General features: G+C 37.2%; 1 protein-coding gene across 3 annotated transcripts in view; it reads right to left on the bottom strand.

Moving 5' to 3' along the window:
* CDKAL1 (CDKAL1 threonylcarbamoyladenosine tRNA methylthiotransferase) overlaps nucleotides 1-12,572 on the bottom strand; it is a 395,226-nt gene that overhangs the window by 242,455 nt on the left and 140,199 nt on the right. For all 3 annotated transcript variants that reach the window (XM_085051690.1, XM_085051691.1, XM_085051692.1), the window contains exon 8: nucleotides 7,791-7,911. In XM_085051690.1, the coding sequence (XP_084907816.1) occupies nucleotides 7,791-7,911 (121 nt within the window). The remainder of the gene's footprint in view (nucleotides 1-7,790; nucleotides 7,912-12,572) is intronic.

Below are 12,572 nucleotides of genomic sequence, written 5' to 3'. Positions count from 1 at the left end.
CATTATAGCTAAAATCTAAATATATGACATGCAAATACTGACTAAAATACAAAAGAGCCTGATGCAGAGGTTTCCTTTTAAAAGCACATATACTACCTTTCCAGACATTCTACCTTCCCTGTTTTCTGAGGGTAACTGACATGATAGGCTCCAATATGTCATCAATGTTTGAGCTAAATAGTTATGAAAAGTGCCCATTTAAATATTATAAGCTAAGGTAGAGTCAAAGTAATTATATAGCTTCATATTTCCTGGGGACTTCACTCTAGGCATTTACCTTGAACTCAAGTAGAAGTAAATACAGTATGTGGTCATGTAATATATAATTATATACTAACTGTATTATTGTAATCCGAAGAAGTACTACTTTGCCTCTCCAAGCAAAATATCAAATGCAAATCAAAAAAAAAATGTTTTCACCTTGTAGACTAAAAATAAAAATCTTTCTTTTGACTGCAGTGTCACTTATATAAGTACCTTGAAAAGTAAAACATTAAAATATGGGAAATGTGCCTGTTATTAATAAACAAAATAAATGAAGTAAATTGAAGATATAGGATTCATCCTTGTAAGTACTCAGTATAAAATTTTTGCAAAATGTGAGCAGATTTATAATTCAGACTCACTATTCATTCAAAATGGGGACAGCAATATTTTAGAATGCAATTTAAAAACATTGTGTCATAGCTGGAGAGACAAAAATAAACAAGCAGTTGCCAAAAAAACAAGTCTATCACTGTCAAACAGTAGGTGATCCAATTTTTCACATACCAGAAAGATTTTCATTTTCCATCTCTCTCTTTTTATCTAGAGATAACTTTGTACTAAGGAATATATTTCAGTTCACAAGAGTAAACACAGAAAGCCAAAAAAATAGCTATTCTGCTGAACTGATGGGCTTATTACTGAAATATCCCACGAATTTCAGCACAGAATGGCACTGGCTTCACATGCTCTCACACTTAAGCCACAACATCCTTATCTGAGAAATCAAAAATCTTTTGCTATGGTTTCAAGAAGGTGACTCCAGAAAATTCATCTCTGCTACAAAGAAATCAGAGGTGATGTGAAAACACAAAGCATTTTCAAAGGTGGAGCCACAGGTGTAGGTGATGCTTCCTGAATGCCACAAAGAGGTAGAAATTGAGCTCAGACAGTTCAACTAGCCAAAAATCTGGACAGGGAACACAGGTCACTGCAAGAGCTCAGGGATTTAACCATCACAATCAAGGCCTCTTTTTATTTAACAAACAGTATTTTTTTTACTGTAATTAGAAAAAAATCTAGTGGATGCCAGAAGATCTTTGTACTACTTTGCTAAATATTAAGTTTAAATCACTCTTCAGACTGGCTAGACCATGTTTGGGTACCATTAGATGCACATTTCACAGACAAAAACCTGCAGTAGGAACCTAAAGTGTTGCCAAGAACATCAGTATGTGTCAGTGGAGTATTCTATGCTAGCTAAGGAATAAATACTGTTCTGACTGGACTCTATGCATCTGTCAGTGTGTTGGCATCAAATGATTCGGAAGCAAAAATTATCCATCAGAACAGGCAAATGGAGACCTGTGCTTCTCTTTTTGATCTCTCTGTTGGCAATCCGCTCATTTTTGAGATGATGTAAGCACTGCCCTCCTTACATACTGTTTGGGGAAGCCTATTGATGCTTCTTTTTCTTCAGACATCTCACCCAGCTACAGCAAAGAGACAGAATATGATCTCCTTTTAATGCCAAAAGCAGTCTGAAATAGGTGCTGATTAAATGAAGACTACCTATAGCAAAATGAATCCATGCATACCACCAAAAACTCTCCAGACCTCCTACCAGCGTTATTTTACCTCTTTTTTGCAAGCTAACACCTCACAGGTTCTAGTTAATAAACACTAAAAGTAAGGAAGGAGAAAACCAGCTAATGCTGTGAAGTTTATTTGTGACAAAAGTCAAGTGAATCAAATATTTCAGATAACCACATTAAAAAAATATATAGAGCTGAAAGCATTTCATTTAAGTTTATGAACTCTTTTTTGGGCACAATTAAAAAAAACCCAAGAACCCCAATCCCAAAAAAAACCACCCCAGACAAACAAAAAAACCCACGCCCAAATTACCTACACTGTCATGGACATACAACTCCAGGGTACTTTATATATTCAAACTTAAATAAAGGCTGAAAATAAATATATTGAAAAATTATTACATGACCTCATATAAAATTAAAATGCAATTCTCATACTCTCCAGTTTACAAAACAAAAAAATCTGCTTACAACAGAAAATTATGAAAAATAGAATTTTAACCTTTCACAATTCATGACCAAGGATATATTCCTGCCTGGGAAAATCAGGACTGGCAATAGTAACTCTTTAGCTTATTTTTTAATGCTGAATTTTTGGTCACTTGATTCATTAACAAACCAAGTTCCGTTTGTAAAACTACTTTCTTTTTTTATTATTATTCTAGATTTGGATCCTTTGGCAGCTTAGAAACACTTTGAACAACCACCACGAGAGAACTTCATGAGTTAAAACACTCCTAACAAAACTAGCAGGATGCATCAAGCATCTAAGCACTACTATGTTCACTCTCAACATAAACTTTGCTAGCAAGGGCTGTCCTATGAGGAGAAAGGTTGCAGTTCTTCAGCACTGAGAGTACTAAGACTACTTGAAGTGTTATGCTTTAATTAGCATTTAAGACACAAAAGCAGATCTGAAAATCTTTCTGAGATATGTGGATCTTCTTTAAGATGCTCCAGCACTGCCAGAATAATCTAGTATAATGCATGCATGTACACTGCTATGTTCCTCTTGGTTTTGAATTCCCGGTACAGTGTATTTTCATTTTTCTCTAGCCAGTCATATGAGCAGTGCAGTAACTTGCCTACTCCAGAAGGAACGGGAGAGGTAGAAACTTCAAAAAGAACACAGAAAGCACTTCAGCAAACCTATGTGCAAACCCACCCAACAGTCAATTCTACTGTGGGCTCATATTCAGCTGACATTATACTCCTCTCATGCTTCCCAGGGCATCCAGAAAAAGGACAAATACAGTCATATTTGAATGTAAGTGAGTGGTAATAAGGGAGTTCAAGTCATACCAACAATAAAGATAGATGAGTAATACTCCAAGCTACAAAGCCAATACAGAATTAATAAATATGTGGAAGAGCAAGTCTTGATCCCATTAAAGGGAGCTGTCTAGGTGGCTACATGGGTTATGAAACTGGCACTAATGAAGATGAGACCACAAGGAGAAAAATATTTTTCCCTAGATCTAAATGAAGCTGTAATGCAAAATGAATTTGAGAACATTTCTCATTCTTACTTCAAACTAACAGAATAATCACATTAGGAGATTAGTTTAAAAATGTATGCCTTTTCTCTAAACAGCATTTAATATGCTTTTCTACTACTATTACCTGGCTTGTTCCAGTAAGACGATGACCTGTACAATGCATGCTTATGACATAACCAAAAGTGAAAGAAATTTAACTAAATGCCCTTAATTCAAAGCAGAAAATAATTTTGGAGTACAGGAACAAATCACTGTTTCTAGGTTCAGATCTACTAATATCACTGCAGACCTTACTAATATTATGAGTATGGTATCTGGGCACTGTCACAGTCACTGTTTTTTAACTGCCTATTTTATGGAAAAAAGTAGAATAATTTATATGAAAAATGTTGAAAAGTGTTTTCTAAACAATAACAGAAAGCAAACAGTACAGGAACAAAAGGTCACGTATTTCTTGGGCAAAAATTAGAGAGGTCAATCTACAGCTTGTATGGGATACTGGGATGGTAAGGACTTCTTATATCTCCGGCACATGGAAAAATGAAGAGTCATGAATGTATCTTTGCACGTCAAAGAAGCCTGGTAAATCTCTTCTGCCCCCATTCCGGTAACTCACCATAGTCTCTGAAAACATACTTGGAAACTCTGAAACATGTCACTCCTGGGACAGGAGCTTTTCTCTAGAGTCATTGTCTGTTGACAGAAACCACCAACTGTCATGGTAAATTAAACAGACAGGTTGGATTTCTCAATGACAAAACAACAACCCTCAGGACAATCTAACAGTAGGAAAAAACTGTCCACTACTTAAAAAAAAATTTAAAAGCACCAAACATTGAACAAGACCTAGGTCCCTGTAAGAGCAGAGAAACACCTTTTTAGGGACAAATACGCTGCTGTGTAAAACCTAAGAGCTGGCTCACAACTGACAAAAGCAGCACCTAATCTTCATAGATATTTCATACCTAGTGGGGTTATGTTTTGGTTTATTTTTAATTATTATTGTTATTACAGACTGCAGAGCGTAGTGAAGACACAATACGTTTGTCCCTTGATGGGACAGATGTGATTAATGAAACAGCTGAGGACACCCACGTGCAGCAGCAATCTGGGCTAAACAGAGAGATGTGAGTATGGAGGCCTGCATTTGTGCATGGACAAGTACAGAACAAGTTCACAGCTGTACGAGAACAGAAGGGCAGGAATTTTTTTTCCCCTCCATCTCTGAGAAAAGACGGAATCAGTAAAAGAGGTTTCAAGTCAAAATTACGAAATCTGACATCATCTTGAGTTAAAAAACAAAGACACAGTTGTGTGGGTATGAGAGATGTCTTAATAAACAGCATTTTTAGACACTTCCAAAAATTAAGTGGTCCTTCTGAAGCCTCAGTAGAATAGTTCCAGCTGGCAGATGTCCATGTACATAAAGGAATTCATCCTACTGCAACAGGAAAGGGGTTAGTGTGAGCCATCAAAGACTCCAGTGCTTTGGGAGGAGAGATACACGTGCTCCAATAAGCCTTTTCCTCCCCCACAGAATTACAGAAGAGATCAAGATTTCATTAAAACCCTGACTGGACATGGTAATTCAGCATCACCTGTCAGAGCCCCATGGGCACCCCCAGGCCCTTGCTGACCTGCCCAGCCTCACCTCCCGCCTCCACAGCCTGCTCTACACCAGGAGCCCCGGTGAAGCTCAGGGCTCTGTTCCCAGACCTGGCTTGAGCTCAAGTACCATGCCTGCCTCCAGTCCTGCACTGATCTCCTCAGAGCTGTGTTATCTGTACTCTTCTCCCCAGGCCTCTCTGCACCTCACACCCTTTTGATCCACACAGAAGCCCCTGCATAGACCCAGGCTGTGGGTGACCATTTCATCACCCAGGCTCATGGCATGACTCTTACAGATGTCCTATGCAGAGCTAAAAGTGGGACTTGCTGATCCTTGTGGGTTCCTTTCAACTCAGCAGATTCTGTGATTATGGAATTTCCTGTGTCTGGGACTGCCGATGGGTTCAGCTGCCAGACCCCAGCTTTGCCCACACTGCTCTGCCCCATGGCACCAGGTGTCCTGCTGGTATGGCACTGCCTGTGCTGGTGGCACCCTCACGTCCCTTCTTGGCCTCCCTCATGGAGCAGCCCTGCTCATGCTGCTCCCAAACGCCATCATTTAACAATATCAGACAAACCCATTTCAAAAGAGAAAATCACTATTTTTAACAAAGTGTTTTCTACTATTTTAAGAGCACCTAGTCTGATCCAAACTCACCTCAGTAAAGAGAATTCTCACCTCTTAATAAAGAGCACTGTACCAAAAAATAGTCTTCAACGTTTTCTCCAGTCTCTACACAGAGAGAACAACTCGGCTCCAATGCGGTGTTGGTACTAAAAATTGACATAGCCAGACTACTAAGGCAAAGATGATAAAATTAACATAGTCAAATCACAGTGACTAACACATTCTGTGTCTTGTTCTTCATTCTTTACATTTTTATATTTTTGGAAACTGAGCACTGCTGCCTTTCTAAAGCTACACTTTGTTTTTCAGACTCAGGAGAGTACCCTAAAGAGCCACCTACAATACACAGGTGGAGAGGTTGGAGAGGGGGAAGGGGAAGAGAAAGACAGGAAAACCCAAGAATATGTATTTCAGGAGAAGAAAGCAGGTGACAGATAACACAGACTGAGATAGTAGTTAATTTAGGTGTCTTATACAACTAACTTGCTTGTTTGAGGCTTTAAAAATGCTTTGGCCTTATCAAGTCATATTTGACTTTCTTCTCCATGAAACAGATATGTTACTGTGGTTTCCAGTATTTTTTTATATTGTCTTATGGTAGAAAATACAAATTCTACTGACCTGAGAACAGCAATAACAACTAATTATTGTTTTTAAACTATCAGATTCTAAAGGAAAGGGTTTCTGAGGGTAACTTCTTAGGAGATGTTAACAGTCTGCAGTTTGATCTATTTGGGAAAACCTGTTTTTTTCAAAATCCAGTATAAAAATACATCTGTTCAAAATATATTTAAAAAAAAATTCAAATGGTTGCTACCCTCATCAGCCATGTAATGGCAAGGGTACAGTACCCTTGTATTAACCTCTATAATTAGACTTACAATAATCTGATATTAGAAATAACAGCATTTCTGGTTTTCCTATCTCAAATTCATTACTACACATCAAAAGACATGAACAAGACCATAGCTCAATTAGCTTACAAGGACAACATTTACAACTAGAAAGATAATATAACCTTAGATTGTGATAAATATTAACAGGAAAGGAAAATTTATACCATCTGAAAGTCAAGTATGAAAGAATGGTTTTAATCATGAAAGTGATTTTAATGGGCACAAACAAGATGTTGACAGGAAAGACAAAAAGGGAAAGAATTTCAAACATTTGGAGTAAATGCAGCGAAAGAGCTTATATTCAGACTTCAAAGCCAATCCATTCACAAAAATGCAGTTTAAAAAGGTATTATAATTCAGCAATATGACAAAATGTCACCCATATGTTTACCAGAAGTCAGAGGAAGAAAAAGTAACCACACTAAGCCTTGAACTGGTATTCTCTGACCTATATAGCACACTAGGTTTTATAGCAATTATGAAGGCCACATTACTAAAAGACAACTAAATAAGAAACAAGATAGTACCAAAACTCTTCTATGAAACGTTTCTGAACGTGCAAATCTAAACTCAGAACTAAGTGAGATGAGATGAGATACGCCACTTTTTTGTCCTTCTAGGCAGTAAGTTCACACCTACCTGGGATGCCCAGAGCAATGCATTTTAAATTTTACCACCAGGGAAATTGCTACATAAGTTGGAGAAGATGGGAAAATCACAAGAGGACCTGTGTGGAAATTTTGTTGTTGTTTTGTTTCTTCTTTTTTTTTTTTTAGTAAACTGACAAAATGGAAGGATACCAACTGGTGTTGATAAAAGGAAAGCATCAAGGGAAGGAAGATTAAAATACAATTCCTCAAAGTAGGAGTATAGAACAGAAAAAATGCTTGTAGTCTTCTGGGGAAATGAGCATCCAGAGTTGATTGATAGGAGAGAGTAGCTTGCTCAAATGAAGAAAAAAATGAAATAGATATATGATGACTCTTTACAAACAGGTTAGAGGGGCAATACAGAAATAGCAATGTTTAATTTAGCCATTAATACATCTGGGCTGACAATCACATCAGACAGATCTTAGCAAAAATCATAATGGGTTACTAACAATATTGTGGAACTACCATCTTAGAAATGAAAAGTATGTGGGGGAAAAAAAAAACCCATAAATGCTCTTTTCTTCCAGTAACCAAATAAGCAAGGATTTATTTTCATAAATTACTGTACTTTAACATCTTAAACTATTTAAAAGTGGCCATCATGCCTCCTTCTGTGTAGCTTAGGAGCTGTACACAAGACCTGCAGAAATAGATAAATGGAATTCCTCCACAATACTCAATATTTTGTAAGTTTGAAAGATTCTTACCCTGTATTGATGGAAATTATTTCTATCAGTGGATTCTTCCTAATCTTTGGCAAATCCAGTCGTGCTCCCCCCAAACGTTTTCCATTATCCTTTTTCTGACCCAGCAGTCTCACAGAATGACCTTCAAATTAAGCAAAAAAATGCAGTCAATACAAAGAACAAGTCTCATCATAGTTGTTTTGATTTGCTCTTCTTTAGAAGTACTGTTTATATTTCGAAGACTGAAAATGAGAATGAAATGTAATGATATATTTCCACCAGCTGGAGCATTTAAAAAGAGACACTGACAGGTAAAATAAATCATCTTAAAATGAGCAAATTATTTCATCCAATTATCTTTTCACACTTGCATTTTCTGTTTATATGATTAAAATTATCTAAGCAGTCTCATTTTCAGATTCTCTAGCAAATAAAAACATAGCAATAAAATTTAAATGAGTTGTATGGCATGATTAAAAGATTCTTCCCCAAAATTTCATTCAAACCTAAATTAGCAGGCAATCAACAACTAAATAATTTTTTAGCTTATTATATAGAGAAGCAATACATTTCAAGGTTACCTGACTGTGTAAGTCTGAGAGAAAGCGCTACAAAGTATATGCTCATTTGTCCATGGCTAAGCTGACTACCACGATTTGCACATATTCCTCCCACAACAAGACAACCGCAGGTCAGAAAACTGCCTCTCAACAACTTTCCTGAAGCCACTAATTTTCAGAGAGTAAAATACAAATAATTTCACCACCTGCCTACAACAGTAGGTGAGTCATACCATGGCAAGTGCTGTATTTAAAGAGCACAAATGACAGGGTTCACTGATATTCAGAAGCAAGAACTAACAAGGAAGAATTAAAACAATTGTATCATTGTGTAAGCTAGTCTAAAGTGCGCACAAGCTATAAGCGTAAGACTTGTGTCACTTACTCCACACAGCCTAGAACAGGCAGATGAGAGACAGCAAGTGAAAGCTAATGGTAGATACCTGAATGGAGTTGGAAAGCAGCAACTCAAACTGGCATGAAGAGAAAGCATCTGTCTGTTGAAGTTGGAAAATTCCTTGATAGTAAACATTACAGCTTCAATCCACTAAATATTTTAGGAAAGAAGAAATGAACCCCAAAATAGCCTATAACCAAATCAATTCAAAGCTGTGTTACACCAAACCTCCTAATTTATGTTACCAACAGCTATTTACAAAATTAATTCCTTCATCAGTCAAAGCCTTTCTTCACTGCCTCTTTTGAGGAGTCATAAATTAATTTTTAAATAATGTGGCATTCATGCTTTCAATTTATTTCCATGATATGGCAACAACAGCCTGAAGAAAAACCCAACTACTTCTAGAATAATAACAACATCTTCCTCAAGTTTTTTTAATATATATAAAAATTCTCAATCAAAAATCTGATCTAATGAACAAGTGAGCAAGACTGACCTGACAGCATAAAGGTTAATACCAATAGGAGACATACTGGTTAATACTGATAGAAGACATCATAATATCAGTAGAAAACAAAAGGCATCACTTCTGAAGTTGCATCTGACAAAAAATTCATTATGTTCTGTGGTGAATTTAGTCATATGGTGCTTGTGCTACTAGCATTTGCTAAATTAACAATTTCTACCTTTTTGTGAGAATAACAGCAATATCCTTGTCTCATAATACCATCAGTTATTTACCAATCTAATGCTCCTCAGCTTCACTGAGGAGCTGCAAGCATGGCACTGTTTTACTTACTTGTATAACAAAAGTGATTGCCTTATGTAAAGCATAAAAATTAAACTAGAAGCAGAGAACTTTTTTTTTTTTTAATACTGTGCTCTATTTGGAATAATCCAGTTTATCCATTTTTTAAATATTCAACTGCATTACCATATTAAAGGTGTATTTGGATATATAGCTGAAAATACAGTGGAACGATTCACAGCAGTCTTAAAACAGTCAGGCTTAACAACAAGTTACCCAAAACTTAAAATTCACACACTTAGATTTGGGGTCAAACCACCATTCTTGTATTTAAAAAACAAAATGAAAACAACACAGCACAAAACCAACCTGCCCCCCTTCCCAAGTAATATATCAGAACGCAGAATCATGGAGGTCTCATCTCCTCGGAACACAGACCCTCACGAGGAGCAGCCATGTGAGTTATTGCTCTCTAATAGGAATTTAGTTCACATTCTCCCGTTCTGATAGTGACAGCATTAATCAAACAGGCAATCCCCTTAAAAAACACCCCCACAACATTCTACACATAGACTACAACTTATATGGAGAATAAGACTGAGCTTCTCCTATCTTCAGCATTTCCATTATTCAGGGAAGGAACCCCAGCGCTGTGACCATCTCCCATGTGATCCACTGAATGCTAACATCCACCTGTCTTGGATTGATGATATGATAATCCTTTATCCCCTATCGTTGGCTTATATGCCCAAGAAAGAAAAAAAATGTGTAAAAATGTGTGGTCCTGTCTCTTTAACTGCACCCAGCCGCAGAGAGAAACGCGGGTTGTTTTGAAAACATTTTCTCCAAGCCTTGCTCCGGGGGAGGATTCGTCGCCCGGCAGAGACTGCGTGCTGGACGGGGGTCGGAGTGAGCTCTGTTCCCGTTTTTTCCATTCTTCTTCTTTTTCCTCGTTTGGACCCCTTCTCTTCGATCTGCTTTGCCACCCGGAGACCCAGGAGGGCCAGAGGACAGCAGAGCTCTCAGGGAGCTCCACCCGGCCCCGGGTGGGGGGCGAGGAGGAGAGGGACTGCGTCTGAGAAAAGGACTTTTTAATCAGGTTGAATAACTGCCTTTCACCTTGGTTTTTTTTCCCCTTCCCCTGTGCCTTGCAGGGCACTCTGCGTGGTTTTGTTAAATAAATAGTTTTTTCTTCACTTCCATCTAAGAGGCTCTGTTGTGGGTGGGGGAGGGGGTGTCGGGGCCCTTCGCTCTCGGAGGAGAGAGAGTCTTATCATTAACCCGGGACACCACCCCAACCTTGTGCTGAGCTCAGGAAATCTATAGCCTGGCAATCAAATATGGCAGCTTATTCTCACATAAAATACATTTCCAATATTACTGCTGAATGACACTGAAGTTCCAATTAATATGAGGTTTGTAAGACCTTGGGGTACTCGAGAATAACAACATCCCTGTATTTTTCTGTCCAGACACCAGAGCTGACTTTTAGCAGAGACCTTAATGCTTCCAGAAAGCAAGCAGCACATGCACATCCAACTACTGTGACTTGTGTTGCAGGCACACTTAATTATTTTTCTTAAGAAAAAGTCCCTCTCATTTACAGTATTCATGACCTTGAATCCTTTTCCCCTACTCCATACAAGGACTATTTTGTTTCATTTTAAGTAATCACTAAAGCATCTGTTTACAGAATTGTTACTATTAATAAAACATAACTTGATAAACACTGAATCACACTTTTTCACATGCTGCAAATCTTTTTTCCCTCATAGTTATTTCAAGAAAACTTAAAAATAAATATTTTGCCATCTTCAACTAGGAAAAGGCTTAAGTAACTTTTTTTTAGATTGTCTAACCAGCACTATTACACCCAGATCAACATCAAGTTTAACAGAAAAAGTAATTTTAAATCTCATTCATGACCTCCTTTCAGAGCTTACACTGGGACAAAACACTGCAATTAAGCTTTACTTCTAAAGCATTTTACCTGATTAAGTTACCTTCTCTCTAACTTTACAGTTTGTGTAACTTACCTAAGCAAAGCAGGTGTCCCAAACTTAAAAGGAGTCGTTCTTTTCATGTTTGTTTTCTTTCCTTTTCTTTTTTCTTTTAGTTTTGTACAACATTTTTGAAAACTGACTTAATCACAAGTCTATTACAATAACGATGAGTGCTCCATCTCAGATATCAAACAAATACCACTCCTTTTTTGATGGCTCACTCTATGAAGCAAGCTTTGAAACACAGCTTAATGACAAACAGATCTAGTCAGGTTAGATAGGAGAGCCTAAACAATCTGGGCCTATTAACCTCTTCTGCCATAAAAGTAACTTTTCTACTTCCACACAGTCAACCAGCAGATAAAATTCCATTACGAAAAAAACAAAACCTGAAAAGGTTTATTAGTGGTTTCGGTCATGCTTCAGAACAGTTTTTCTATAATTAGTAGATAATTAATACAGACTACCACATAACAGAAGTACTAACCAAGTCCAGCAAAGAACACTTGCAGAGCAGAATCACTCACAGCAAGTGAAAATGAAATCAAGCTAGGAACAATTTAAAATGAATCACAGCTCTCTAGTTTTCAGAACTATTTAAAATTAAACTCATCTTTACATAGAATTCAGTAGACACAATTCACATTACTTGGCACTGTCTGCAAGAAGGATGAGGTTAGAATGAATTAATCAGGATATTAAATCTGTTAGTCTAAAAGAGGACTTTAAATGTGTCTAGTTTGATAATTCAGTATGCAAAATGAAAATATTTTCAAGGCATTTATTTTCACTTGTTAAAAAGGACACCAAAAAGTAGCACAGTTTTAATGGCACGTAACATATGCCTTTAATCATAAATGTATGTGCTTCAGGACTGACATAGAATGCCCAATTTTGAAACACAAATACATGTAAGGAACAGGTAATGGAATTTCTTTGCCATAAGATTATTAAATTAAATGTCTTGTGAACCTCATGCTACCATCAGATCCCTGTGACCTAGAACCACATTAATGGCCACACAGAAGCACATTAATGATATTACAGCAAACAGATTCACATGGGACTAGTACTTTCCTAGTTTATTACAAG

This window comes from Lichenostomus cassidix, chromosome 2, assembly GCF_008360975.1.
Source record: "Lichenostomus cassidix isolate B80296 chromosome 2, HeHo_3.0, whole genome shotgun sequence".
In the NCBI taxonomy this organism is placed as follows: Eukaryota; Metazoa; Chordata; class Aves; order Passeriformes; family Meliphagidae; genus Lichenostomus; species Lichenostomus cassidix.
The sequence above is the reverse complement of the archived record's forward strand: the minus strand, read 5'-3'. Positions and strand labels throughout refer to the sequence as shown.